The sequence below is a fragment of the Prorops nasuta genome, unplaced genomic scaffold (assembly GCF_024137725.1).
Source record: "Prorops nasuta isolate Cenicafe-Biocafe unplaced genomic scaffold, Cenicafe_Pnas_1.2 PNAS00003, whole genome shotgun sequence".
NCBI classification, from domain to species: Eukaryota; Metazoa; Arthropoda; class Insecta; order Hymenoptera; family Bethylidae; genus Prorops; species Prorops nasuta.
Genome location: NW_027116800.1, coordinates 117,491 through 145,345, shown reverse-complemented (window position 1 = coordinate 145,345; position 27,855 = coordinate 117,491). Strand labels below are relative to the sequence as shown.

At 34.2% G+C, this 27,855-nt stretch overlaps 8 protein-coding genes across 16 annotated transcripts in view; 2 read left to right on the top strand and 6 right to left on the bottom strand.

The window, feature by feature from the left end:
• The first annotated feature begins 176 nt into the window (after window positions 1-176).
• On the top strand, window positions 177-19,567 carry LOC136785164 (uncharacterized). Of its 3 annotated transcripts, none has more exons than XM_066746191.1 (10): window positions 177-806; window positions 1,360-1,442; window positions 1,514-1,873; window positions 1,966-2,305; window positions 2,380-2,507; window positions 2,589-2,648; window positions 11,826-12,031; window positions 12,377-12,576; window positions 18,931-19,172; window positions 19,274-19,567. In XM_066746191.1, exons 2-10 carry the CDS (start codon window positions 1,383-1,385, stop codon window positions 19,565-19,567), a joined length of 1,890 nt encoding a protein of 629 aa, XP_066602288.1. In that variant the 5' UTR covers window positions 177-806; window positions 1,360-1,382. The 3 variants fall into 3 exon arrangements, with proteins under 3 accessions (XP_066602288.1, XP_066602290.1, XP_066602280.1); XM_066746193.1 differs by lacking the exon at window positions 177-806 and having other exon boundaries at window positions 925-1,442; window positions 1,966-1,996; window positions 2,156-2,305; XM_066746183.1 differs by lacking the exon at window positions 177-806 and having other exon boundaries at window positions 925-1,442.
• On the bottom strand, window positions 2,655-10,999 carry LOC136785214 (uncharacterized). Of its 2 annotated transcripts, none has more exons than XM_066746234.1 (4): window positions 9,570-10,999; window positions 7,498-8,598; window positions 6,936-7,401; window positions 2,655-6,571 (listed from the first exon to the last, which is right to left on the bottom strand). In XM_066746234.1, exons 2-4 carry the CDS (start codon window positions 8,350-8,352, stop codon window positions 6,282-6,284), a joined length of 1,611 nt encoding a protein of 536 aa, XP_066602331.1. In that variant the 5' UTR covers window positions 8,353-8,598; window positions 9,570-10,999; the 3' UTR covers window positions 2,655-6,281. The 2 variants fall into 2 exon arrangements, with proteins under 2 accessions (XP_066602331.1, XP_066602340.1); XM_066746243.1 differs by having other exon boundaries at window positions 10,846-10,997.
• On the bottom strand, window positions 12,675-14,320 carry pck (Claudin superfamily protein pickel). Its single transcript, XM_066746316.1, has 4 exons — window positions 14,149-14,320; window positions 14,002-14,068; window positions 13,579-13,916; window positions 12,675-13,503 (listed from the first exon to the last, which is right to left on the bottom strand). The coding sequence occupies exons 1-4, from the start codon at window positions 14,183-14,185 to the stop codon at window positions 13,238-13,240; spliced, it is 708 nt and encodes a 235-aa protein (XP_066602413.1). The 5' UTR covers window positions 14,186-14,320; the 3' UTR covers window positions 12,675-13,237.
• On the bottom strand, window positions 15,221-16,489 carry sinu (sinuous). Its single transcript, XM_066746343.1, has 2 exons — window positions 15,861-16,489; window positions 15,221-15,782 (listed from the first exon to the last, which is right to left on the bottom strand). The coding sequence occupies exons 1-2, from the start codon at window positions 16,135-16,137 to the stop codon at window positions 15,382-15,384; spliced, it is 678 nt and encodes a 225-aa protein (XP_066602440.1). The 5' UTR covers window positions 16,138-16,489; the 3' UTR covers window positions 15,221-15,381.
• kune (kune-kune) lies at window positions 17,022-18,721 on the bottom strand. Its single transcript, XM_066746346.1, has 3 exons — window positions 18,465-18,721; window positions 18,076-18,362; window positions 17,022-17,921 (listed from the first exon to the last, which is right to left on the bottom strand). The coding sequence occupies exons 2-3, from the start codon at window positions 18,209-18,211 to the stop codon at window positions 17,419-17,421; spliced, it is 639 nt and encodes a 212-aa protein (XP_066602443.1). The 5' UTR covers window positions 18,212-18,362; window positions 18,465-18,721; the 3' UTR covers window positions 17,022-17,418.
• Window positions 19,399-27,855, bottom strand: part of LOC136785246 (deoxyribodipyrimidine photo-lyase-like) — a 16,364-nt gene continuing 7,907 nt past the window's right edge. The window contains exons 1-8 of one of the 4 annotated variants that reach the window (XM_066746291.1): window positions 21,865-22,002; window positions 21,472-21,625; window positions 21,267-21,393; window positions 20,867-21,195; window positions 20,228-20,778; window positions 19,901-20,142; window positions 19,642-19,819; window positions 19,399-19,529 (exon numbers count right to left, since the gene is read on the bottom strand). In XM_066746291.1, the coding sequence (XP_066602388.1) occupies window positions 19,650-19,819; window positions 19,901-20,142; window positions 20,228-20,778; window positions 20,867-21,195; window positions 21,267-21,393; window positions 21,472-21,540 (1,488 nt within the window). In that variant the 5' untranslated portion in view covers window positions 21,541-21,625; window positions 21,865-22,002 and the 3' untranslated portion in view covers window positions 19,399-19,529; window positions 19,642-19,649. Of the gene's footprint in view, window positions 19,530-19,601; window positions 19,820-19,900; window positions 20,143-20,227; window positions 20,779-20,866; window positions 21,196-21,266; window positions 21,394-21,471; window positions 21,626-21,692; window positions 21,726-21,864; window positions 22,003-27,855 lie in introns of those variants that run through there. The other 3 variants (XM_066746304.1, XM_066746282.1, XM_066746297.1) reach the window with 3 other exon arrangements.
• On the top strand, window positions 22,777-27,183 carry Kap3 (kinesin associated protein 3). Of its 2 annotated transcripts, XM_066746178.1 has the most exons (17): window positions 22,777-22,915; window positions 23,005-23,122; window positions 23,205-23,367; window positions 23,428-23,634; window positions 23,710-23,846; window positions 23,924-24,257; window positions 24,329-24,507; window positions 24,587-24,758; window positions 24,843-24,943; window positions 25,097-25,315; window positions 25,399-25,564; window positions 25,652-25,777; window positions 25,896-26,000; window positions 26,086-26,171; window positions 26,260-26,446; window positions 26,534-26,624; window positions 26,694-27,183. In XM_066746178.1, exons 1-17 carry the CDS (start codon window positions 22,890-22,892, stop codon window positions 26,830-26,832), a joined length of 2,556 nt encoding a protein of 851 aa, XP_066602275.1. In that variant the 5' UTR covers window positions 22,777-22,889; the 3' UTR covers window positions 26,833-27,183. The 2 variants fall into 2 exon arrangements, with proteins under 2 accessions (XP_066602275.1, XP_066602272.1); XM_066746175.1 differs by having other exon boundaries at window positions 22,817-22,915; window positions 23,205-23,634.
• LOC136785229 (ribonuclease P protein subunit p40-like) overlaps window positions 27,170-27,855 on the bottom strand; it is a 3,869-nt gene continuing 3,183 nt past the window's right edge. For both annotated transcript variants that reach the window (XM_066746264.1, XM_066746273.1), the window contains 2 exons: window positions 27,603-27,786; window positions 27,170-27,526 (listed from right to left, as the gene is read on the bottom strand). In XM_066746264.1, the coding sequence (XP_066602361.1) occupies window positions 27,181-27,526; window positions 27,603-27,786 (530 nt within the window). In that variant the 3' untranslated portion in view covers window positions 27,170-27,180. The remainder of the gene's footprint in view (window positions 27,527-27,602; window positions 27,787-27,855) is intronic.

Below are 27,855 nucleotides of genomic sequence, written 5' to 3'. Positions count from 1 at the left end.
GTAACTTTTATGCTTACTGCTTACTAGTTTAGTATAAGAGAGTGGGATATAAGATATCCCCATTGAGAAATCTGAATTTCGGTTCTCTTCCAATACTAGGTCTGTTCTTTTTCGCTGTTTGCTGCACTAGTGCAATAAGTTAGAGTGGAGAAAACATATGTTTGTCTTATTTCAACTAATTGCATTAGTTCGATAGTGCAGCGAAAAGAAACAAACGGACTGTAGAAGCCTAATATCGTATTTTGTAACTTTAACGACCATTGTTAGAATCATTAAGAATCAAAAACGAAATACATATATATAGATTTAAATTATTATTACATTTAGCGATATTTGTCATTAACTGCGACTACCAATACCGAAAATTATGGATAAAAATTTAAATCCTACTCTTTGGATTCGGTCATTTCGGTCCAGAGCAGAGTTTCCGTCTCCACTTTTGAAGGGAATTTCATCCCCCCACTCTGATTTTTAGGCATTCACCAGCGTAGCCCTGCGTAACACCTGAGAATTATGATGGGAGAAAGAAATTCCCATTTTCCCATCAAATCTCACTCAATGACCATTGACCAGTGGCCCAACATCCCCACTACTTAATCCCGAGTATTCCCGAGTCCCGAGTTATAGCCATTGTAGGGGATAGGTAAATTAGTGTATTTTTGAAGTGTAATTGCTAAGTATACACTTGTATTACGAATATTTAAAAACCAATTTATACTTGTTAAAAATAATGCCATGTCTTTCACACTTTTTGTTTAACTCAACATAGTATAAGTGTGACCCTTAATTTATAACTATACGTGCAAGTAGGAAAATTTGTTTACTATAAAAAGTATAGTCCAGCTTTTTTTTGTTAATCTTATTCAGGAGTTAAGTGGCAGATTATGGTTATTAATTAAATTATGTATACATACGGTAGTCTGGTGGTATATGGCCGTAGTACATACTACATACAAATCATACAATCAGTAATCACTACACTCACTGTGTTCTCTATTGTCTCTCTGTCTCTCTTTCTCTTTCTATACTTTCAGTCAAAATAATAACCAATCAACAGTCAATTTTGCTTTTTTAACACAAACCCATATAGAGATAGTAGCGAATCACAATACAGCTCGACAATATAACATCCAAATACTGTGTTTTGTTTTTATTATGATATAGTTTAGATAAACTTTTGCTAATTGGCCATTCATAACCATTGTTTTCTTAGTCATAAAGAAAAATATCTGAAAATGACTTACCGGCACTTTGCTTCGCGTACCGTGAAAAATTGGATCAACAATATTGAAGATTATTTTACTTATGGCTCACACGTTGCTGATGCTAAAAAAAATCACATACCTCTTGTTGCTTTAGAGTCGACTATTATCACTCATGGAATGCCATATCCTGAAAATTTTAAAACTGCAATCAGTGTTGAAAATGCTGTTAGAAAACAAGTATGCCTACATATTCTGCATGTAGAAAAAAATATTTTGTCCAAACAATTTTATCATCCTTCAATTTACAGAAAGTTGTACCAGCAACTATTGGTATCTTAGGTGGAAAAATTCATATTGGATTAAATCCTGATGAAATAGAGTACCTGGCTAGAAATGATACAAAAAAGGTTAAATGTTCTCGTAGAGACTTGCCATTTTGTATTGCTCAAGGATTAAATTCTGGAACTACTGTCAGTGCTACTATGGTATTGGCTCACTTGGCAAAAATTTTAATAATGGCTACTGGCGGTATTGGTGGTGTTCATAGAGGAGTAAATTCTTCATTCGATATAAGTACAGATCTCATTGAGCTTGGTCAAACACCAGTTTTGGTAGTTTGCTCAGGAATTAAATCTATTCTAGATATTAGGAAAACTTTAGAATTTCTGGTAAGTTTATGATAAATATGTTAAATTTCGAAGTTCTCAATTAATTCTTTTCTTTTGGTTATAATTATCCCTTTCCTTTTCAATTCTTCTAGGAAACTCAGGGAGTCCCTGTATTAACAATTGGTAATTCAAACAATTTTCCAGCTTTTTACTGTACAAAAACATTTGATGATATAAAATCCCCAAACACTGTATCAAATACTATAGAAGCTGCGAATATTATTAGTATTCAGAAAGATCTAGGCTTAAATAAAGGTATATTATTAGCAGTTCCCATTCCAGAAAGCTATGCACTTGATCCAGAAATGGTAGAGCAATTTATTTCTAGAGCTGTGGAAAAAGCAGAAACTTTGCATATTTTTGGAAAAGATGTAACTCCCTTCATACTTCAAGAGCTAGACAAAATTACCAATGCCCGTACAACCCGAGCAAGTAGGTCAACACTTATTAAAATCCTTTTGACAAAATATTATTCAAAAAGACGACTTATATCATATCTATTGTAGATATAGCTCTAATCATAAATAATGCCACAGTAGCAGCAGAAATAGCAACAATTCTACAGAAAAAGTTTGATGGATCTTCAGCGATTAAAGAGTCAGAGCCAAAGCTGAAGTCATTTAGAAAGAACCCAGTAAGCTATTTCATAATAATTTAATTGTAAAAGTAAATGATGATCATTTTTTTAATGTGAAAATAATGTTTAATAACATAGGTAATTGTCGGGGGAGCTGTCTACGATACCACTATACAGATTAAGGATTCAGAAATAAAAGTAAGTTAATTCTCCAAAGATATTATATATACAGAGTCCGCCATTTATAAATCACCCCAGAGTATAAACGCAAAGAAACCTTTAATTCGTTAAATATGAAAGATATCAATTTTTCACACAAGGCCTTTTTGTTTGATTTTTTTATATGTATTCAGAGAGGTCTTAATCAAAAAATGAATGTCTACCATAGTTACGGAGTAAAAGTTTCCTTACATCTATGGGGGGCGGACCACATATATGTATATATATTTGTATATATGTATATGTATATGCTATAGTTATAACCATATAGGGTATTATGTACAATGACATGATGAACGGTATACATTTGGTAACCACAATATGAGAGGAAAAAATTGTACAATAAAGATTTTTAATTTCTTTAAAAAAAGTCTATTGTTTAATAAGAGTGGGTAATTCGATATTTTCTTACCCACTTTCATTGTTCAAATTTATTTTATATTTGAAAGTTGACAAACGCATTGTATATAGTATGTATTCAACTCTTTTTGCAAAATACACTTGTACTGTGAATCCATCATCATTAAAGAAGGTAACGCAAATTTAATCATTTCAAGAAGTACAATTTAAATTGAATTTTAAGCAGGCACTATTCAAAGCTTTCTCCTCCTTATTCTTATTATTCACACAATAGAGATTATTTTAATGTAATTTAATTTATACTGATAAGTTTTTAAGCATTGAAACGTTAATAAGCTTTTACAGGATTTTATATTAGTTATATCAGGGCTCAGAATTTGCGAAGTACAAATGCTGTATATAATTTCTTTATCTTATGAAAATAAATATACAGCATCACTTTGATCGACGAATCTATAACGTGTTTGAATAATCTATTTACATTTCACGTAGAATATTAACGAGTATTATATAGTGTTCTTTCTTCATTTATGGGCGGCTTAATGTAATGCTGGTATTATTCTCTGATTAGCAAAACCATTGTATCATCGACGAACACACACACAATTAATCAATTATTCTTGTAATTAAATAATACGGGTAAAAAGTTATTTGTCGTGTTGAATTTTCATACGGTATATATCATATTAATATATATACTTATAATGTCAGAGGCTACGTGTCTGCGAGGTGTAAGCTTGATATTTTATTATTAATTCATAGATTTTATTAAACATTCAACTCAGCTGCCTGATTAGGAAAAACATTATTTGGCATTAATATTAAATGAAATATTAGTATTTTACATAAAAAATAGACAACTGTTAGAAATCAACAGAATACTGATGTATTTAGAGCTCCAATTAGAGACTTTAATACCCTGTTTACCATACTCATCTAAAAGTCTCTAAATTCAATATATTTATGATTAAATGTTATTCGTAAAAAAAATATACAAATTAAGATTTTTTGCTGTCAATAAAATGTTTGTTTATTCCCAAGCAGGCGACTGTGGAATTAATGTAAGTTATTATACGCGCACAGTAGTATAGCATATACTAGTGCGTAATTGTTTCTGTATGTGTTCTGCATTCGACGGTAATATTTACATATACAGTCTATAGATATTTTTCTTATTTTCTCTTTTTCAGTTTTTTAGTTAATATGTTTAAAGAAATAATTCTAGTATCCCATATAATACCCAAAAAACCGATTACTTTAAGTTCAATTTGTTATACAAATCAAGACAGATTGCTCGTTCTATAAACTGTTCATATGTTTGTACCTGCAACATGGATTGAAAACTTTATCTGAAAATAGTTATCGTGCGCGATAACGGGCCAATATTTATAATACGTTCTGTTTAAAGTTAAATGAGTAAATTAGTCTCCAAGGGCCGGGAATATAAAGTGACGTGAAAGCATTAAAGTAAAACTATTGAGCATTGATCTATGAGGAATAATTAGATTTTACTTTTTAATGTTGCATATAATATTTGGATTTGGTCTTTCTTCATTCGTAGTCTTCGTTTGCGCGATATCAATTTCTTGGTCTTTTTTTTCTAATTTTATTTACCGTTTAACTTTATTTCTGCAGTCTTCTGTATTCCTGTGTAAAGCACGCGATCACACTGCGCTTCGGTTTGAAAAATGATAAGAAAGCAAAATTACCAGACTCTCCATTATGTCCTCGGTTAATAAGACATCTGCTTCCCAGTTGAGCTAAAACTGACACGATGCAACACTGTAAGTTTCACCGTATAAAATTTTAACCAAAATGGATGGAGTGCAATTTTTCCGTATATTTGTTTTTATACTTGTCTATAGTATATCTATACTATATGTATGAACACCGTATACATATATGTCTTCTGTATCACTTGTGAACATGGGACAAAATGTAATTTTTGTTAATTAATAACACAACTTGACAAAATTGCATCTAGCTCCTGTTCATTGGTACAGCAAAGATTTGTATAGTATGTAAAATTGGCAAAACCCTCTTTCTCTCGATTTCTCGATAGTTGTTGCGCGACTGCGGAGGACTTAGAGATGACAGGGTGTGGCGAGAACAAAAAGCATAAGTATTCTGCTCCGTAAAATTTGAAAGTAGTTTTGCGACACGATTTAATTACCAATCGATACCGAAATGTTAGTTTAAAGCACAATGCTAAAATACAGTTAGTATGCAAAAGTAATTCGAATAATATTATGTAAATGATGTAGCGTGTACATGACCCGTTTTTGTGTAAACTCTCAATCGTTTCTACCACTTTTACTTCGGGGCTTAGGTTAATTTTTCTATTCTTTATCTCATATATGTCATTAATAGGTAGATGCAAATCAACGTTGTAGCACGAAGTCGATACCAGTTCTAGAATTCTTATCATTCGAGTCTCCATTTATTATTCGACAATTTTGATCACAGGTAAATACGTCATTATGCGTTGTGCGACATACATATTTACTAAAATTACAGTCTCCCTCTGCTGCAGTGTATTCGGTCTGCACACGGCTGACTACACGTTGATTTACATCACTTACATGATTACACCACTAATAGTTAGGCTTTGTTCGTAATCTAACGTTGAGGTGCGTAACGCGTATAATAAAGAATATGTATAATGTTTCTTTCATCTGCATATTTGTACTTTGAAAAAAGGATATAACTGGGCAACCTATAGTATTACATATATGGTATATACGTATATATTATTCACATGGTCTCTCTGGTTCTTCCGGATGACGGATTGAAATGCAAAAAGTGTAAATTATTTGAAAAGAATTAACAAAGAATAGGATGCAGATTTATATGAGCGACGATGCAAATGATCAAGCAGACACTCTATTCAATAACTCTCTTCCTAATGCGTAGAAAACTTCTTGAAGCTTCTTGATAAATGTCGAAATGTGCATGTAACCTATCGGTATAATAAAAAAGAATAGCTATAGGCGTCGAGGAACATTATTTCATAGCTATTACATACAGAATTGTTTTGTTGATAGCATGTAGTAAGTACACTATCTAAGGTATACGCGAATGGACAGTACGTAGAAAATATTATAAGCAGTCCTCTTTCTACCAGCTAGCACTGCACCGTACCGATATACGGCCCAAGTATGAGCACGTTATTTATTTACATACTGATAACTCGATCGGTGCGTTATTTTTGTATAGAAATCGATTGGAGGTTTTTCGCCACCACTGGCACAGTCAGGTGCGTCTGTTCTGTCCAACGGAGCTCAAGCCCGTTCCTGGACTACATCCGTTCGATAACAGCAGTCGCCTATTAAACTCTTGCATCTCGTAATTATTATTGCCGTTGCTCTTCTCGCGAAGGCTGCAATTGTGACTCATGGAGGTCGGCGTGGTCTCTTCCAGTATTAGAGCACAGTGACTGTTGGTATCGCTGTCAGCCCCGGGGTCTTGAAGACTACTGGTCAAAAGAGGAAGCCTACCAGTCGTGTTGCAGTCGTCCGATTGCAACAATAACGGTGCGTTACCTGAAAAGAAAAAAACAATTAAATATTCTATTCGTGATTTCTTTAGGATCATAGAGAGGGAGAGAGAGAGAGAGAGAGAGAGGGAATTTCTCGATTAACGCAAACCTACTTTTAGAGGCTTGTTAATCGTGACAGCGGTGGCACGTGGCAGTTTGCCAGCTGAATACCGATTAACACGCGAGGAGGCAAATTGACTTGAAATCGAGTATAAAGTTGGATCAATAACGGTGTGGCGCGGCGGGTGCAAATCGCAAATTAAGGCCAGTAGGCTGGAAACGGATGATGACCGCTATTAATGGGCTTAAGCTCGAGGAGAGAGAGAGAGAGAGAGAGAAGGTTTAGAGGTAAAAGAGTAATGTTATACCAGCAACAGAGGGAAGCACGGCGCTCGGCAGGGTTGTTCTGCGAACGATTCCTCCTCCACTATTATTTGGCAAATCTTGAGTGATTTGAGAGAAGGGCGTGTGTTGAAAGGTCGTCGGTGGAGGCGGCGGCTCGCGCAACAGTTTGATTTTTTGGATCATTTCGCGTATCTCGTATCGTAAAATGCCGAGAAAACAGAGTTTGGCAAAGGCTATAACGCAGAAGCCGAGGACGAATAGAAGATCAGCCGTCTTCCTCAGCCAACCCATTAGGAACTCCTCGCATCCACGAGTGTATATCTGCTGCTGGCAAGTATCGCTACCATTCACGTTCACGCTGTCCCCGTCGCAGCAGCTCGGAGGCCAACGGCTGCCAAAATCACGTGGTCCCGTGATCCCACAACACTTGAACTCTTTCTGCAGCCGGTCCCACTGTTCGCTGAACCGAGCTTCCTTCTCGTACTCCATCTGTAAAGCAGAATGAAATTAGAATATGTAAATAAAGAAAAATCTACAGTTACCATTGACATATATATAATAATAAACCAGCGATCTCGATACAACCTCGAGTCTGAGCTTGAGCGTTGGCCTCAGCTCGGCTCGCATCCTCTCGAAACGGAATACCCAGGCGATTCCAATGACGGCGTCGCCGAAGAGCAACGCCAGGAGGAGTATCCAGTAGGCGTTGAGGAGCCGAGCGTTCAATCTCCGAGCGGCTATGCATCCGAGCAATTGTACGAGTCCCAGTTGCGTGGCGAGTGCCAGATAGGCGTAAAGGGCGGTTGGATCGAATGCTCGGGGTACACCGGGTACCACGTGACGTCGTGGGTCTCCGCTAAAGAGGAGGGTGCGTGAAACTGCAGCGGCGAATCCAATGGCACTACCCAATAAGACAACGTTACAGGCGTAGATCCAGAGTCTGTAATATCGCATCGCGACACCCTGGCCACCGGCGCCGTCGTTACGCACGACTCGACCCGAGCCGGCTCCGCAACCTCCGCAGCCGCAGCCACCACCACCACTACCACCGCCACCACCGCCAGAGCCTCCTCTACCACAAATGTAATCGCGATTGCTGCTTCTTCGTGCGATTCTCTTAACTATGTTGTTATTGTTGTTGTTATTATTGATGCTGTTGTTGTTATTATTGTTATTATTGATGCCGTAGTTATTATTGTTATTCTTTGTGGTAACGGTGGTAATGGTGGTGGTGGTGGTAGTGGTGGTGGTGCTACCACTGTTGCTCGACGTAACAGTGTTTGTTAGGTTATTGTTGCTGCTATATTGGTCCTCGGGACGATCGTCGTCGAGCAAAAAGACTAATGGCAGCTTCTTGGCGCCACAGTTCTTCCTCGCTGTCTTTTGGCTGTGCGTCGTAGACTGCGAGGTGATTGAACGTTGCAGCAGCATCACCGTCATACTATCTTCTTCGGCCTTTGTTCCGTCTGCGTCTGAGAAGGAATATCTCGAAGAAAAGAAATGGGAACGAATGGAGATGCAGGAAATTATCGAGGGTAAAGGTAAAAAATTGGAAAAGAGATATTGCTTTAACGTGGTGTGACGTTACGTTGGCCACGTGATCCCATGAAAAAGGCGCGAACTGCGATCTTCTTTGGCAAATTGCCGATTATATCGTCCCTGATAATCTCCTCGTATTCCCTTAATCTGCAATCAGAAAGCAAACCTGTAGTCGTGCATATTTTTCAGTAGAAAACTGTAACAAACACGAGATAAAAACAGGTTGATTAAAAGTGCCGATCGATACTCATATCGTTCCGCAAAATAAACGTTCGTACAGCAACGGGAAGAACGAGGGATTGATCAATTAATTTGGGCCAACGATTAAACAGCTATATCTGGTTATCGGCGCGCTTTTTAGCTATTCAAAGCTTTGCTGTATGAAAGAAAATCGTTGATTCGAACGAGAGCTTGTCTGTACCGTTTATATCGTTATAAATAGCATGCCAAAATATCTATGTAGTATCTGGCCGACAGTTGTAACGTGCAATAGGCATTCTATTATCGATCCATGGTTGGCTATAGCTGCCGGGAACCGACTCGTGTCATGCTTGGCCCTACATCACGGATGAGGAACGAGCGAGAGCTTAATAAAAAAACTAGATTTACAGGCGTTCGATGTTGATTTTCGCTGCACGTAATACACTAACATTGTTGGAAAAAAATCTTAAGGGGTCCTCGTAAGACACGACCTTGCAAAGTGAAAATTCAGAGAATGGGTCTCGTTCACTCTTAATTCGGTTCCTGCATGGGACGAAAGTTGAAAGAAGCGAGCTACAAACCGAGAGCTCTTAATTAGTCATCAGAGAGAAGAATATGAAGAGTAAATGAGGCTGAAACAAAGTGGAGTGCCGGCTACACTAGACAAAGGAGAAAGGGTGGGGGAATTGACCGAACGAGCGTCTTATGCAATCCGTTTTCTCCCACCACAATCTCAACACAGAATTTATCCTTCGTGTCCTTTAGCGCGCGCTCAGTCGCCCGTCTCTATATAGTATATGTACATATAATATGAATGATCAATCATCACAGCAACAACAACGGAAGAAGCGAGAAAATTCTTGGAAGAGGACGACAATAAATGGGGGCACATATTTCATAGAGTTCTTCGAACTAACCTTACAAAGGAATGCAAAGTTTATTTTTCAAAGCTTTCCTTCTGGTTGAGGGCCTGTAAATAGGATAAGGAGAGCGAGGACAGTGAAGGCGACCGCGACGATGAGAGTATGTAAAGCTGGCTAATGATAAGAAAGGGAAAGAATAACGAAGACTTTGTAGGTGATTGTATCGATGATGATAGCGGTGGTGGTGGTAATGAGGATGATGATGATGGCGATGATGATGATGATGGTAGTGGTAGTGGCAGAGAGTACTGCGTCGGCTGCTGATTCGTTGCTGTTGGATGCGTTGAGGGGCGGCCCGAGGCTCCTCGGATTTGTTGTCCTCGTCGCTCATGCCAGAGCCGCTTGCTTTCGTCGCTTGGCTCTCATAGGTGACGATAACAATGTAGTCCAAAAAACTCGTAAATAGTCTAAACACCTGACTTTGGGAGAACTCTTGATCTCTCCCTCTCCCTTACTCTCTCTCTCTCTCTCTCTCTCTCTCTCTCTCTCTCTCTCTTTTTCTGTTTCACACTGGAGACGTCTCTACTTGATAAGGAGCTCTACTCTCGTTCACTAGTACAGCACAAAAACAACTCCCTTTTTAACTCATTCCCTGTACTCTTGCCCGTTTTTTCGCGATAACTGTCAACATTTCATGACGTTCAAAACATCTATAAAAAGTTCAAACGCCCAACAATGTCGAGGAAACTCTTGTTCTCTCTCTCTCTCTCTCTCTCTCTCTCTCTCTCGGTTTTGCAAGAGGCGTCGCTACGATTTCTCGTTCATCCGTACAGCACAAAAACTTTTCTCTTTTTACCTTCTTATTCCCTGAATTCTCCTGTGTGATAAACAAAATTCCAATGATGGCCCAGTAGATGATAACACGCACCACTAGTGTCCTATAGTGCGTGTCGATTTAACTAGAATAGGATCGCCAAATTTTTATCCTCTCGTTCCTTTCCTCTATATAATCTCTTCGAGAGCCCACTTGCGCGCATATGTATACTGTAGCATCAATACGCATACACTAAATCACTTTTTCTTGCTGAAAGATGGAAATGCGTGGTGATGCACGTTTGATGGAAGGAGAAAGAGAGAAAATGGAGAAAACACGAGTGAACAAAAGGATGGAAGCTGCCGCATCCACGGGTGAATGTTGCAAGAACAGTTTCTTCCAAAAAGGAAGATAGTTCAATGTTTTGGCTTATAGTGGCCAATAGAAGCGACTAACTCCCGAGTCAATCGACTGGCGACCACTGACGGTTAACGCGAACGGCGAAACGAAACTTACGAAAGCCGAGAAGAGAAGCGAGGCGAGCCGTAAGAGCAGAACATCCCCAATCCCCATTCCTTTTCGATCGACGAAGCGCACCCCGCGCGCATCACTCCGTTGGCCTGGCCATTCGCCTATCACATCACACACGGCACGACGACTACTACCACCCTACCGCCCACGACCTTCTTCTCCCCACCCTCCGCACAAGTACATCGCGGCGCTCGCGTAGACCGACCCCAGCGAGAGCCTCGAGATTGCGATACGATACGATTCGAGATATCTGATTGTCCGATATCCCGCATAGCCGCGCATATTTATTATGCCGTATTTTGCGCGTATTTCTTCGTTGCGACATCCCTAAATAATTTTATAAAATTCTTTCACATTTCATTTTTTTCTTCCTTCCCTTCTTATTAATTATGGAAAAAACTTTTAAGGAGACTTGATTACAATCGTTTTTAGAATACCAAAAGAAACCATTTACCTTTGCTGTAATCGTTACCTGACCATACATCAACTCGATCCACTTGGATATCCAGTGAAACGTGCGGCCAGGCATCGATTTGTAATCTTATGTTTATCAAAACATTTGAAATAAAATTCTTCCACTAATTAAAGTTTTATTGAATGTACTGAATATAATTACCCGATATTTTTTGCATTCACATCTTGAAGTGTGTAGAGACGGGGCAAGCCGAGTTTGTAAGGAAGCGTTGCATGCATCGCTCTTTGTTAAATAATGGGTCTATGTGTTTCTGCTATATAACTGAACTAGTACAATTAGTTAAAATGAATCAAACGCATGTCTTCTCATTCCCACTTATTGCATTAATGCAGCAATGTAGCGAAAAAGGACAGCTATATTCTATTATAAGCGGTACTCGCGTCATTTTTGAATGTAAAAAATTAGATGTATAACGTCACATATTACAATTCGGCTCGTCCAGTTTTTACCCGACTTTACTGTTAATTTAGCTATTTCACTGTATTGCCAGACTGATGGACGAACATTAAGAGGTCGAAGCAGATACAGTTGCGGTGGGGTTGGCCGAAATGTAACAGAAGCTTTAATCAAGCTTGGTTTAAAAGAAAGTCGTTTGATATCAGTCATTGGTGAAGACATGCCTGGTTTTCGTATAATTCAAAGTCTTCAAGGAGCTCAAGAAACCTTACAACAATTACCGAATATTAATACTGCTAAGTAAGCTTCCATACTGATTATCCATCATAGTTAAGATCCCCCTATGTTAAAGAATATATTTCCACAAAAATAATAAAAAATAATGAAATATATTTTATTAATAAGCAATTATATTTTAAAGAAAATAAAGAATATTCCATTGTTTTTTATCATGTCTTAATATATATATATATATATATATATATATATATATATATGTGTGAAATATATTTAATTATATTTCCGCCAATTATCATATAATTTTAAATATTTTTTAATACATTTTTTCAATAAATTTCATAATATATTTTTTGCCATGGATCATTTTACTGAAATATTTTTCATATAATAATACATTTTCAACAGATATAGAGCCATAGTAGATCACAAAGGTGAATGCATGTTTGGTATAGGAGAGATGGAAGCGTTCGATGCGATTAATGTAGACTTAGTCCAAAAACATCAAAGTCTAATCGAAGCAGCCAGTTTGATCTTAATAGATGGGAATTTGCCAGAAAATACCATTCGGTCTTTGGTAGATGTAGCAGCAAACTCAAAAATACCAGGTAAAACAAAATTTTAAATAATCCAAAATCTTTGTATATGTATTGTTTATTGTTTAAAAAATTTCTATTTTATATATATATATATATATATATGGGATGTACCACACTAATGGAGCACCACAGAATAGACATGATAACTCACACTTATCTCCATAACGATGAGATATATAAATTTTTTCATATAACCTGTTCTAAGCCCCTATCAATTTGCATTTTGAAAAGTCTCAAAAAATTCATATTTGTTATAGTTTCAGAAATTAGTGAATTTTTACGTTCGTGCTTCAGTGCGTCTTCAGTGGTACACCCTGTGTAATTAAAATGAAATGCCAGAAATAGTTTCAGAGCTAAGGCTATATAAGCCATGTAGATCTAATACTACAATTGATAAATAGTTTCGAAAAGAAGACAGTTAAAAAAAACTGTGAAGACATACGTTAATGTACAATTTTTAATAATTGTAATATAACACAAATTATGCGTTTTTGGTGCCTAAAGATATATCCATAGTACGCATTTATAAGCATACTATTTATTACAAAAATATATATCTTAATAAATATGGACGGATTACATTTGTAAATACGGACGGCTCACATATTTGTAAATATTTACAAAATTTCTTAAAACTTCAGCACTTCTTAATGATACTGGTAGCAGTCTACTACATTACATAGCTGATTCGTCCAGATCCATGGTGACTCTGTGGATTTGGTTGCATTTGCATCACCAAATTACGAGATTCTTTACGTATTTTATGGCCTGCCTGAGCATCAAGATAGAGAAAGAAACCTCCTAAACCATGAAACATGAATGAAATAACTGCTAAGGCATAAGACCATGATAAGTGATTCCAATTGGGATACATTAACCAGTCCCTGCGCCAGCATTGTCCACCAAATATCGATACTGCTAAAAATAGAAGTGAACCTAAAATCAAAAGATTTAACGTTTATTGATTTTGTCTTATTTTATAATAAACTCAGTTCTACTTTTACAAATTACCTGCAGCAGCATTACATAAAAATGCTGCAGAAGATAAGAGCCACTCATAATGTAAAACAAATTTTAAAGGCCACCTTATTAAAATCATAGCAATTATAATTTGGCTGGAGAACGACAACAAGAGCGCAAGGGTTACAAATCCTTGTACAACCATGAGCCATGGCGGCAGTAGCCAACTGCGAATCACATAATACTCTTGTGAGAAGACATGATGGCATCCATTAAATAATTTATCGAATGGATAATGTGGATATCTAAAATCTTTAAAACAATATTCCCATAGTCCCATATGTTTAAAACTGCTGAATGTTTCTTGATATGACTGAATCCAATATGGGCTATATAAAGCAAGAGATAAAAAAAATTTAAGCTTGTATTTACATGCGCATCTTATAAAACTAGAAAAAAAGATGATAGGAATACCTTGTAAAAGACATGACCAAAAGGGCTCCAGCTACGTATGTAGCCACGCCTCCAAATACCACTGCATCTGTAAATATTAGGTTCAGTGTAATTCTTATTGCTTGTTAGGTTAATACAATTAAAATCGAAAGTAAGATGGTTATTAACTGGACGCTCGATGATATTCCTGTTTATCGGATGTCATTGTAAATATTAGCTTCAATATGAGAGGTACCACAAAGTTTAAAAGAATAAAGAAGCAAATTTTATTTATTTTAAAACAAATAACAACTGTACAACGAAGTGTCAACAATCGAACTCAACACTACCCACACTCACGTCTCACATTACCCGACAGGCCACGCCCGTGGTCGACTTGGTAGTGTAGTAGTGGGTAGTTACCGTCGGTCATTCGTTTATTCTTCTAGACTTCTAGAGTTATGTCTATGTGCTTCGCATGCTACTACTATACCTACTGACTGCTGCTCTACTCGCTCTATAGTACACTATATACACATATGTCTGTTCATATTACACATAGGAAATCTGTGGGGCTAGGGTTGTAGGTTGAGGCCTGGCTGGAGGGTCTGGACTCTGGAGTCTGGATTGGAGCAGTCAGCAGACTAGGGCAACGTAGAATGTTGGCAAATTTTACTAGGCACTACAGTAAAATTTTCTAACATCCTGGTATCTTTAATTCCCATCAGAAATTACTATAAATTCAATTCAGAGTCAATCTTAAATAATTTTCTTAATTGCTTTTGCATCTTGTATATTATGCTGCCTTGATGTAGGAGTCTCAGAGATTTATGTTGCTTTTATTTTATACTATTTTCATCTATAAAAGGAGCAGCAGAGTGATCTATCTTATATTATAAAAACAATTTTTTTTTATTGCAAATAAAGCATTAAAAAGATTGATAAAAATGTTTTAATAGTGTATTATTTATTATAACTGTTTACATGAAAAAAAATATGCATATAACAGCATTAATATTATCACATATAACAGTGTTTACATTGGACGGCTTAATAGTTGCGTAATAATAGTAATACTCATAATCAACAAAGCATGTTTTACTTCTTTGAACAATGATAAATAATATAAAAATTCTATCTCGTATCGTATTAAATGTTCATAAAATTAAAGAAATTAAAATATTTCTTTAAATTATCAAAAAACAGATGCAATTTGCTTTTTATCAATAATAATAAAAAGCATATGAATTTTAAATATTTTCATATAAAAATATAAAGCTAACTATGATAAGAATGTTATATCTATATACTATAATATTATACTTTGATATCATTGTATATCAATAAAGATCCTATTTATGGACGGAATAGTTTTTAATTCTAAGTTTAAAGCACTAAAATGTACAGTCAGAATTTTTAGCATTACACAACAAATGATGTAGGGGATTCAAGTTGAAATTTTGTTTGAGATTCTTTTAAATATTCTCTCTTTTTATATTGAATATTTGCTTCTATAAGGAATAATGAACTTGATATCAGCATCAGTACACTGCCAATAACTCCTAGAGCAAAGGACCAGCCAAAATAATTATTGTCATGCCCTGGCATCCAATCTTTGGCATTTCCAAGACTGGCAAACACAATAACTGCTATACAGCCACAAATACCACCAGCCAATGTCAAGTATCCAATAATGCTAATGAGCTGTGTATATCTGCTTTGTTCAGGGCCACAGCATAGTGTAAATAGTAAAACTAATCCAAAACTTATCAATCCAAGTAGAAAACTTAATGTGAAGAAGAACTGCGTAGCTATCATGAATGCTACAAAAAATAAAATACGATTATGATACTTTTTTATTAATCTTATGGAGAAGATTAATGACAATACAAGATACATACGTGGTAGAAGAAAACCGCGAATTTCGGCATAGCCTGCCGTAAATGGGTCATAGACCCATCTGCAACCTACAAAGAACCGTTTTGGTGCATCTATTTCTGCTGGATTAGGCAAAGATCTGAAACAGTGCCTCCATAGGCCAAGTTTATTTAGTTGTGCTCCAGTGATTCGGTAATCACTCACTAACCACGACGCCGTAGCGAAAGCTATACAAATGCACACAAGTGCCACTACGAAAACGCCAACACTAACATCACCGGATAAACTTCTCTTTTTCATTTTAAAGTCTTTATCGAAAAGATAATCACAAATACTCAAATAAGTTTTTATGCGCTTTCTAACTTTCGGACTGATTTTCCGTATCTGCTCAAGGCTATGGGTATTTTTGTTATAGCTAGTTTGGTCAGGTTATGTTATACTAGCTCCACCAGTACTAACCACACCCAATAAAAGCTCAGGAGCTCAACTTTAGTAGATTGTTTTGTGATTTTTTCTCTCGACTCTTTCAGCGACACTGTATCGTGCTTTACCTTCTAAACTGTTTTACGTTTTAATTATCTCATCACACTCTCGTTACTTTTTCGTAGCCTTGTTCTTACTTATATTATTTCTAACCTAGACTTGATCACTTTTAAGTTGTGTTCCGTCAGCTATTGGTTATTCTTGTTTATCAGACCTCCCTCTCTCTTTCTCAAACAGCGATCTGAGCGAAACAGCAAGAGCGTAAAGAGCTATAGCCAACCCTCGGCCTCACTACTAATGACTGAATAACGAGCTGAACAATTGAGAATAAACGCTTTCTTTTTTATATTATTATTTATCTTGATCTAATTACTTACGTCAAATTAGTGAGGCATTAGGTCCACATTAGAGTATTTGCAACAATATACTGTTAACCACATTGCCACGTACTATAAAACACTTATCCTTTATCGGTTTTATATCGTTTAATATATATTTAGTTCCTTATTCCCTATATAGCCTAAAACAAACATTTTTTTTCTCTTTAAAACTCTCTTGTTCAATATTTTGCCCTTTGTTATAAAAATGCTTTTACAATATTCAAACAATAATTGTTTTTTATCTTCTATTAAAATCAAAATGCACCTAACAATTAAACTACTATATGTATACAAAAAAGGCCTCCAAAGAATAAGTCCAACTTCATTAATTCTTTTTATTTAATTATATTTACACAATTTATTAATCATATTGTATAAAAACATCTTATTGCTATGGACGGAGTTATATTTAACAATACTATAGAAGATACATAAATTGAAATTTTGTTTAACAATAAGATTAAACAATATAAAATGAGATTCTGGTTACAAGATTTTCAGTTTGAAGTTCTTCACTTTTTCTTTTAAAAAAAGTGAATTGTGCTAATAATTATATACAAGTATATTATTCATAAGAATTTTTGATAAATCAATTGAAATTCATCTATGAATTAAGCATTATTGATTAAAATTAAAAATATTTTGATGAACATTACTGTTTTGCTAGAGCTTTGTTCTTTTCAGACTTAAAAATAAAATATAAGGGTTGAATAAAATATTAAATAGTAGTATGAGTCTTCTGTTCATCATTTAATATTCTCTCTTGTTTCTTCCTATGCCTACGTCCTTCCACCAAAAATAGAATTCCAGCTGTGACTAAAATAAAGCTACCCACTACTGCTAATGCAAATGACCAGCTAATATCATTATGTTCCCAATTAGGCATCCAATCTCTGCCATCTCCCCTTGCTCCAAACGTTATAACAGCAATGATACCACATAATCCTCCTAAGGTTAAAATGCAGCCATTTGCCCAGAGTAACAACTGATACTTATCATGTTGACGAGAGCAACAGCTATATAGCATAGTCAAGAATGTTCCTATTAATAATAGTGTCATACACAATGTGAAAAAGAATTGAGTAGCCACAAAAAAGTCTGGTAGAAGTATATCATGAATTATATAGTATTCCTCCTCAAAAACCCACCAGCATCCATAAAATCTAGTATCGTATAGATGATGGGGATCTTGAAAATCTCTGAAACATACTTGCCAAAGACCTATAAAGAAAAAATATAATTTAAAAAAAAATTACAAAATATTTTCTTATAATTTTAATGTTATCATTTTAATAACAGCAAACAGATATAAAGAGTAACATTAGTACAACAGTAGTTTATTAAACCAACATTGGTTTTTAAATTGACTTCTTACCAATTTTAATAAACTTTGGGGATTCCAATTTGCCATCAGTTTCAAGCCAGTTGGGTGTGGTAAAAGCTATTATTACGAAAATAAAGGCCACCACTGTACAACCAATAGCTATTTTTCCTGTTCTAGTTTTGCCCATGATGATTCCTTTTTATGTACTAAAGGTGTAATCGAGTGTCCTACTTTGCGTAGTAATAGTAATTTATGAAATAAAAATATTATACTTTTGTATTTTGACAAACACTGTCAAAATAAAGCACAGGTAATCAACCAAATGACTCCTAACCCTCCTAACCAAAGAAAATGTCGGTGATATGTGTAGTCAGTTGTGGCTTATAAATATAATCACTTCTAATACCAAAATACTACTACTTTCGTTTCTTTCCACTTACCACTCTGCCTGTATCTGTATTAATCGGGCTGGGCCGCCTTACTTCACCTTCTGGAACCAGTGATAAAAGATTGTGGGAATTTGGAACTCCAACTTCAACTCCTTTGCGCTTATCATCAATAGGGAATAAGAGTCATAGTGGGGGTTCAGAATTCCCACAATTTTCCATTAAAGTAAGGAATGGGCGATGTCAGCCATTGTAACTGTAACCGCATTGTTGGTAACATAGAAAATGCACTGACCGGTATCAGTTAGTCCGGTCCGGGGTACTGTACCTGTACTGGCTGTACTCCGGTTACGGCATGGCAATTGAAATAATGTATTTCTACTGTCCAATAATAATATTACTAACCATGCGCGCCACCCGATAATATCCTTGATTTTGAAAAACGAATAAGAAATAATGAAAAACAAAATAAAATTTCTGTTTACATTTCGGAATTTAATTAATAGAATTTTTTTTTCAGTTTGGTATGAACCCACTGACATAAGAAAAGCAAGAAAAATATTTGATTGTCAGTCAAAATGGGAAGATGTAATTCATTTCATATCACCTAATATAAATGAATTATTCGCTATAAGTGATTTTTTTGGAATATCAAGAAGTAATGTCTCTCATAGCCAATTTGAAGAAATTAAACATATTACTGAAACATTGGCTAAATATATCCCAGTTGTAATTACTACTCTAGGGTCAATGGGTGTTTTAGTAAGTAACAGTTTAGTATAATTTGCAATTACTTGTAAAACAATTTAATACACATGTATATCTTCATAAATTATACGTGCATTTTATGATTTTAATTTTAGATCACTAGAAAAGCTTCAGAAAGAGACCCATTTTACAAAAATTCAGCCCTTGTGGAGATTGGTGAAATTACGAGTCGCTTATATAGACCTCATACCGTATCCTCTACTGACACTCCGTTGAGTGTCAGTGGTTGCGGCGATTGCTTAAATGCAGGAATAATATTTGGGATCCATCACGGCTTAAGTGAATCCAGCTGTGTGTCTTTAGCCTTAAAGGCCGCTGCACTTTCTTTAGCATCGCTTGATCCGGTGCCGTCTACGCTTACACAAATCGATATTAATGCATACGAGTAGAACAGAGATCTTTTATTATTTTATCTATATTTACGTTAAAGGGCCAAGTTATTTGTGTGGAAAAATACACGCACCATCTTTTTTATATTTTATCCGATGCAACATTATTTATCTTTCCTTCCCATCTATTAACAAATTCTTTTACATTGAACTTTCGCTCGCATCCTTTATAATTCATATACCTTATTTTTCCAAAAATATTTCTCTCTTTCCACCCTTGATCATGTGTACCACAAATTGACCACATGCATCCTATATTTAAAAAAACATTTAACATATATTACAGTATTTTAGATTTATCTATATTATTTTTATAATAGTAAAGTTACCAACCTACATAACCATTTGGGTCATTTCCATCCATGCTATATTTATCATTTAAATAAATTGTCCATGCTAGCGCCTCTTCTGGTTGAGATGTCCATTCCAAAATTTTTTTTGCCCAATACATTCTTAAATACCCATGCATTTTGCCTTGCCTCACTAATTGATTTTGACATGCATTCCATAGGTCATCGTGCGTCAATGAATGCTCAATTTCCTTCAAATTATATACATACTCCCTCTTGTCATTCCTAAACATGTTAAATCAATTGAAAATTTCAACTGCTCTAATAGATCACAATAAGACCGATAACTTTATTATACCCTATGCATTACCGATGCCTATCCAATGTTTCAAAGGCCCATTTACTTGCTCCTTTCATAGTATCATAATGTTCATTGTAAAAGCAATAATTGTCACTAAGCTCTCTTCGAATTATTGCTTCTTCTAGAAAGTCATTGACAGATTCTTTGTAAATGTTTTTATACTTTTGTACTTCCAAAATACATCTTTGAACAGATATCATCCCAAAGTGAAACCATGGTGACAAGTTACTAGTAGCTTCAGTTACAGGATTATTTTTTTCTGAATGATAGTCTTTAAGGCTATTATTTATAAAATTTTCCAGCTGTAAAACAGAAGCTGTATATCCTGGGATTGCCCATTCAACTTCATCAACAGTTTTATCAACTTCCACATTCTTTAAAGCAGATTTCCAATTGTTACCCTTTATTTTCTGAGAAGTAGTATATGGGTGTTTTATAACTGGTGGAAATTGCGTTAAATATTCATCCAATTTCTTATTTATTTTATTCCTAATAGTGCGAGCAGAATATTCCAGCTTATCAGAGGCTATCCAACATGGAACAATGTTGTGAGCATCTACCTTTAAGTAGATATGGAGCAAAAAAAACATTAAAGTACAAACAAAAATAAAAGAATTTAAAAAAGAAAACTGCAAAAAGTAGCAATACTTGACAAATGGGAATGTCCCGTGGTAGTTTTTCTTTCAAGTCATTGACCCAAAATAAAGGTATTTTTAGAGGAAAAAAATCTGTTATAACTGCACCCATATTATATTTTTGTACAAACTGTAATATAACAGTGTTGGGTTCACCTTGTAAAAGATGAAAATTTATATTCAATTCTTTACACTCTGCTTCAACCTCTTTTAGTCCTTTAATAAGGAACTTATAATGTCGTAAAGTTGACTCCAAAAATTTTGGTAATATACAAAAACATACATGCAGAGGTACTTGATGTTTTATTGCTATTTTTTGTGCAAATAAAAATGCCCAGTTGTCTAAAAAAGAGTTCATTGCATTAACTTGTTAAATACATATCTTCAACTATAAAAGTAATAATTTTATTTACCTTGCACTCTTGCATCACGGAACATCCAATATAAAATTCCTTTGCAATCATCTTGAACATTATTCAAATCTTTTAAAAGTTGGACTCTTCTTTTGTTATAATTGAAATGCATAATAGACTCAGCAGTCTGTAAACAATTATTAGATATGTAATTATTAGTAACATTGTACAGGTAAAAGATAAACAAATAAAATAAATTCCTTACCATTAATCTTTCTTTTTCAATTTCCAAAATCAAATTACATTTTTTCAATTTCTTTATTGTGGTACTCATTCTAATGCTTTGTACTTATTTAATATTATTTAAAAATGATAAATGTACTGCACTATTTCTGTTAAGTTTTGATGGAATGATGCTTCTGCAAAAAAAGTTGACATGATAAACAGCATTGTTTATTTGTGGTCTGTCATTCAGCAGTTACAAACACTTGGCGATTTAAATTTTGTTTTAAGTTTTTAATAACTGTACTTGTTTGTTTCCAGTTGAGTTACTTTAAATTTTTTTTAGTATACATATTTCTCTTAATCATAGTATATGATACTACATATATAGATACCTGTACAAATAACACATACATACTATATGCATATTACTTACTATTCGGTGCTATTCGGTTTTGTATACGGAATTGTAGTATTTTTTCGTGAAGGCGAATTATTTGTTTATGATTATCTTTTTTATTCATATAAATAATCTAAATAATACATACGTAAGGTATTACTGTACACTACACTATATCTAACGTATTACAATTTGATTAAGTTTAACTATGTTTCTCCTATTTCTAGCGCATATCAAATTCAAACGTATATACACATTACATACGCTTTATATGTATTAGAGTTCGTTATATATATATATATATTATTAATGTAGTATTTTACATTGTATGAGTGTGTTATTTGTCATGTTACAATTGTTATCAGTCAAAAAAGTCTATCATAATAGTCTACGTTCTTGTCAATCAGCTGTCTCAACAATACAGCTGTGGACAACTGAAATATTAATCGCGTTCAGCAATAAAAATTTAGTATGAATTTGGTAGAGAAAGTACGAAGAGAAGTTAGTTGAAACTTGAAAGGTCAACAGATCAATTTCCTCAAGCGTAGCACAAATACAGAGAGGATTGTTTGTAATGTGAGCAGAGCAACTGGACTAGCACTGCACTGAGCAGTCGCAGGACACAGAGACGTCGCAGACGCAGTGAGTGTTTAGCAGTGTTTCGTTAGGTTAAAGTGTTGTGTTGTGTTAGTACTGTCAGTGGTCAATCAGTCAGGGTTTGCTGAGGTGAGGTGAGTCCGTGGCACTCCGTGAACAAAATTACATGAAACGAAATTATCAAACTGATTAAATTCAGCAATAATATTATTAATATTTAATACACTAATAAACGAAGCAACATATAACTATAATTGATTTCACGTCGATTCACAATTTTCTTGTTGGACTGTCACCAATATACTTTTATCCTTCCATATATTCGAATTAGTTATCTTATCCAAATCACAGTCTTTAACTTTTATTTAACTAATATGTGAATTAATTTAAGGTGCTTATCCTGTTAAAAAGAATAAGTATTAATTTTTATTATTGATATAAAGTTAAAAAAAACATCTACAAAAATGGATGAAACCAAGTTTTTGCAAAGGTACTGTGACAATCATATTTATTGGTATAATTAGCAAGAACAAATACAATTTCTTTTAACTATATTATTTTGTAATAAATTAATTGTAGGAAAGTAAGATCAGGCACGTTAGATGTACATCCAATGGAAAAAGCCTTGGTCGTTAACTATAATGTGGAGGCATTAATTTTAGGTGAACTAGGAGATGCTATGTTAGGAGATAGAAAGGTTGGTTTTATATAAATATTTCTTAATTTATTAATAAATATTAATTGTAGCTTGTTTAATATATTTATCATTTTTGTTAAAGGAATGTCAAAAAATAATACGATTAAAAAGTTTAAATACAGATACCAATGTACCACTTTTAGCAAAAGAAGTAATAGAAAAGTGTTCTCTGATACCAGAGTCAAAACTAAAAGAAGTGGAGCAATTGATATATTATTTACAAACTCGAAGGACAAATAATGACAGTAAGAAAATTTTCTTAAATCAAAAACCTGGTAGTCCAAATTGTTTATATTATTACTCAGGTATGGACAATTCTCAACAACCTCCAAGGCCTACATCGTCTAATTCAATGAATGCTGATAATGGTGACATTGAACGTGCAACAATAAGCCACATTGATAACTATATTGAATTCCTTTATGAAGAAATACCTGGAAAAATTAAGGGCTCGTCATTGATTTTACAGTTGGCCCGTATGCCAGATAATCTCCTGGTATTAACACAAAATGGTAATTTTAATTTTATCCAATATTGTGTTTATGAAATTTTATAAATGACTAATACTTGTACAATCCTTGTTCTAGAATCATTGTTAAGTGCTTTAGCTAGAGTATTAAGAGAGGATTGGAAGAAAAGCATCGAATTATCTACCAATATTATCTATATATTTTTTTGTTTCTCAACTTACAGCAAATTTCATAATATAATTTTGGAGTACAGAGTCAGTATTACCAATATATATTATTTACTGTTTATTTTCCTTAAGATTGATGTTTCATTCTTTTTTCACACACTTAGATTGGCTCATTGTGTATGGACATACTTGATTCCGAGCTACGTCGTTACGATCAATGGAAAGAAGATATGGAAAAACGTCGTCGATATTTCGAAAATATTACTGGCTCCGTTCTGTATTCATCCGAAAACTTCGAAAACAGCGATCGAAAGTATAAAATTGGTGATGATATTTGGAGTAGCGATGGACCATTGGATTACGAGACTAAAAAACGATCAGCAGATGGAGTGGTAGTAAATGTAAGTGAGCATGATATTAAGAAATTAAAAGAAGAGCTTGAAAAGAGTCGTAAAAAGTTCAAGGGTTTAATTAAAAAACAAGAGCAACTTTTAAGAGGTAAGTGTATAAGATATTAAACATTTGGTTAAGAATACTTTAATGATATGAAATATTTTTATTACCAATAGTTACCTTTTATCTATTATTGAATATTGCTGAGAACATGGAAGTCGAAAGAAAAATGCGCAAAAAAAATATTATTGGCATGCTGATTAGGTCTCTAGACAGATCGAATACAGATCTGTTAATATTAGCCGTTACTTTTTTGAAGAAATTATCGATATTCCGAGAGAATAAAGACCTGATGGTAAGTCTAATGTAGAGTAATGACGATTATGCAATTACATTAATTTCAATTTATTCTGAATATAAGGAAAAAATTTCAGGCTGAAAAAAATATTATCGAGAAATTACCAAGACTTCTTCAAAACAGCAATACAGATCTTGTACTTTGTACTTTAAAACTGCTGTTTAATCTCTCGTTTGATACAAAGCTTAGGGCTAGGATGATCCGTGTTGGTATGTTACCAAAATTCGTAAAGCTCTTAAGTCCACAAGGTGGGTATACTGTACAGTATATAGAAAAAGAATATGTATATATGCTAGTTCATCCTACTAATAAATCATATTAACCTTTCACAGCTGATGTAAAAAATAAAACTGTAATTCTTGGACTTCTATATCATGTTAGCATGGATGATAAAGTCAAGGCTATGTTTGCCAATACCGATTCAATTCCAATGGTAAATAAATGTTATGGTTACTTTTCTTAACACTAAAGCTACCATTTGCCGGTCAAATGGCCCTTTTTAAATGTAAACACGCGTGTATAAAAAATCCTCGGTACATTTAGTGTTAAGAACAAGCAGCACGATAATGATGATTATCGATTACAGATAACAGAAATGATTTTAAATTCTGAAGAGGAACCCCCAAGACCGGAATTAGTTGCACTTGGAATTAACTTAGCAGCAAATAGTAAAAACGCGCAAATCATGATAGAAAATAATCGCCTGCAAAGTCTAATACAAAAGGCATTCAGGAATCAAGATTCTTTACTCATGAAAATTATTAGAAATATATCTCAGCACGATGCCACCAAGGACAGCTTCGTCGTAAGAGAAAATAGTTTTAAATTTTTATATAGAAAATAGATTATAGCGTTCTGTTTCTACATAATAATTTATACGGGAAATAGGAATTTGTCGGTGATTTTGCAATGGCTTTAAATCAATCAGATTCGCAAGATTTTGTGCTGGAAATAATTGGTACATTGGGAAATTTGGAATTACCCGATCTCGACTACTGTCATATTCTTCAACGATGCAATTTATTACCCTGGATACGTAATTACCTTGTCCCAGGTTCAAAAAATCTATGATTTTAATAGTTCACAAACATTGTGTGTGTTTTATTATAGAGAAGCTGTTTGTAACATAAATTATTTTCAGGAAAAACTCAAGACGATCTTGTACTTGAAATTGTTATATTTTTGGGCACCGCTGCTTTCGACGAAGATTGCGCACAGCTACTATGTAAAGCGGATATTCTTTTGTCGCTTATCAATCTTTTGGATGGTAAGTAAATTTTCATTTAAAAGTATAATGTGCATATGTTACACACAATTATAAATTGATTCGCTCGTTACTGTTACAAGTTAAATAATTTATTACATTTATTTATTGCATGGAACAGCAAAACAAGAAGACGACGAAATGGTTTTACAAATAATCTATGTATTTTATCAAATATCTAAACACGATTCCACAAGAGATTATTTGATTCGTGAGACTGGCAATGGTAATAAAACAAATACTTAACAATTATTTAATACTTATTGGAAAAGCTAATAATACTAAGTTTTCTTATCCTTTAATATTTGCAGCGGCGCCTGGCTACTTAATTGATCTGATGCATGATAAAAATCCAGCAATTCGAAAAATTTGTGATGCATGTCTAGACATTATTGCGGTAAGCTACGTTTCTTTTTTATTTAAATTTATATGCGTTAGTGAATAAAATAATTTGTTAAATTATATATAAATGCTAACTGAAACAGACATGTGATAAGAACTGGGCAGCACGCATCAAGGTTGAAAAATTTAGATCACATAATCAGCAATGGTTGGAGATGGTAGAGTCTTCTGGATTGGATACCACGAGTCATCTGGCACCTGATGAGGACGAAAGCCTTTCTCCGTTCATGAGCGGTGATCTCTTAAAACATACCATGCTATTTCCCTCTGGTAATTTTAATATTCGTACATTCAAAATAATTTTACTCCATTTATTTTACAATACTATATAAAGCTAACCGATGATTCTGTAAACAGGCAATTCTGCTTCATTTACCACGGATGATGCGATCTCCATTATGAAAAATTCATCCGACTCTTCAGAAAATCCTAGTCGACCAGTGAGTCGGTAAGATTTTTTGTTTAATTTTATTCTAACATTAATTTGCTTACTTATCAATTCAATGTCTTATCATAGTTATCGAGATCTGGACGATTTAGGAGAATTGGTAGCAAGATCCAAATCTCGCATGTCTGCTGGATCGGGCATTGAAGATCTTTATTATAATTCCAGAATTAAACTTAACGAATCAGAAAATACGCACTTACTCTTGTAAAATAATTAATGCAAATATGGATCATTTTTATTTTTTATGAAAACAAATTGCTACGAAGCGTACTAATGTAAAACCTTTGTGAAATCATTTTACCAATTTTTTACAGACTTTTGATTGATTGAAAACTGTTGTAGTATTTAAAGCTTATGTCAATGAAGTAGTAATATCAAGTTAGCAGGAAAAACTAGTCAATATCTAGTCTTTTTAATTTATTATGTTCTTTATTTTAAAATATTAAACACCAAGGCCATATTTATACGTGCGTGCGCATGTGTACGTACATAAACTTTTATATTAAATAACATACTATGTAAAAAAAGAGGAAAAAATAATGCGAAGTTACATGATTTATTGATGCAATGTTGGCTTATTATTAGAACTCAGACTTTTCCGTATAACAGATTTATCATTTGATAAAAGCACAATTGTATAGCTATTATCCCCATCCATAAAATATGTATGTTCGTTTAGTTGCCAGCTAATGGGGCAATCTAAAAAGCCTTGTACGTCTAAACTAATCCAAGTAGAAGAATTCTGTTCTGAAATATATGTTTTTAAAAGATTATATATTTTCTCTATTTGATTTCTTGTAAAAAAGCCTTTCCACTGCAAATAATGCGCTTGTCCTACTTTTGTGAAGGGTTCAGGACATTGGTACGTATTTACATATTCTTCAAGCTGGTCATCCGTTTTCCTAAAATATAAATTATTATTTCACATTAAAAAGGCTCTAAATGAAAATCAAATAATTACGAATGAAAGAAGCGTACATTTCACCAGCGATACTAAATACGCCAAGCCATTCGAAAAATTTATCGTTGTCGTATCCATTCTCCATAGTAGGAATGGTCAATGAGTATTTCGTTCTATAATTAAATTTCTGACAACACAACGAAACATGGTATCCATGTTCGTGAAACCAAGATGCTATCGACGAAGGGCACACCTGGTCAACTTTACGGAATAACACGTGAAGTTGTAAGATTGTGTATCAACATATTTTTACATATTTTAAGTATATTT

Excerpts from the sequence above, each read along its gene's own strand:
- Kap3 (XM_066746175.1), top strand. The coding sequence starts at position 22,890 with ATGGATGAAACCAAGTTTTTGCAAAG. Across the intron at positions 24,944-25,096 it reads ATACCGATTCAATTCCAATG|ATAACAGAAATGATTTTAAA; the intron begins GTAAATAAATGT and ends TATCGATTACAG. Across the intron at positions 25,778-25,895 it reads GCTTATCAATCTTTTGGATG|CAAAACAAGAAGACGACGAA; the intron begins GTAAGTAAATTT and ends TGCATGGAACAG.
- sinu (XM_066746343.1), bottom strand. The coding sequence starts at position 16,137 with ATGAAAAAGAGAAGTTTATCCGGTGATGTTAGTGTTGGCGTTTTCGTA. Across the intron at positions 15,783-15,860 it reads TCGCGGTTTTCTTCTACCAC|CATTCATGATAGCTACGCAG; the intron begins GTATGTATCTTG and ends TATTTTTTGTAG.
- LOC136785164 (XM_066746183.1), top strand. The coding sequence starts at position 1,236 with ATGACTTACCGGCACTTTGCTTCGCGTACCGTGAAAAATTGGATCAAC. Across the intron at positions 12,032-12,376 it reads CCGAATATTAATACTGCTAA|ATATAGAGCCATAGTAGATC; the intron begins GTAAGCTTCCAT and ends CATTTTCAACAG. Across the intron at positions 12,577-18,930 it reads AGCAAACTCAAAAATACCAG|TTTGGTATGAACCCACTGAC; the intron begins GTAAAACAAAAT and ends TTTTTTTTTCAG.
- LOC136785214 (XM_066746234.1), bottom strand. The coding sequence starts at position 8,352 with ATGACGGTGATGCTGCTGCAACGTTCAATCACCTCGCAGTCTACGACG. Across the intron at positions 7,402-7,497 it reads CGCTCAAGCTCAGACTCGAG|ATGGAGTACGAGAAGGAAGC; the intron begins GTTGTATCGAGA and ends TCTGCTTTACAG. Across the intron at positions 6,572-6,935 it reads CGTGCTTCCCTCTGTTGCTG|GTAACGCACCGTTATTGTTG; the intron begins GTATAACATTAC and ends TTTTCTTTTCAG.
- kune (XM_066746346.1), bottom strand. The coding sequence starts at position 18,211 with ATGGGCAAAACTAGAACAGGAAAAATAGCTATTGGTTGTACAGTGGTG. Across the intron at positions 17,922-18,075 it reads CCCAAAGTTTATTAAAATTG|GTCTTTGGCAAGTATGTTTC; the intron begins GTAAGAAGTCAA and ends TTTTCTTTATAG.
- pck (XM_066746316.1), bottom strand. The coding sequence starts at position 14,185 with ATGACATCCGATAAACAGGAATATCATCGAGCGTCCA. Across the intron at positions 14,069-14,148 it reads GGAATATCATCGAGCGTCCA|ATGCAGTGGTATTTGGAGGC; the intron begins GTTAATAACCAT and ends TAATATTTACAG. Across the intron at positions 13,504-13,578 it reads TTTATGTAATGCTGCTGCAG|GTTCACTTCTATTTTTAGCA; the intron begins GTAATTTGTAAA and ends TTTTGATTTTAG.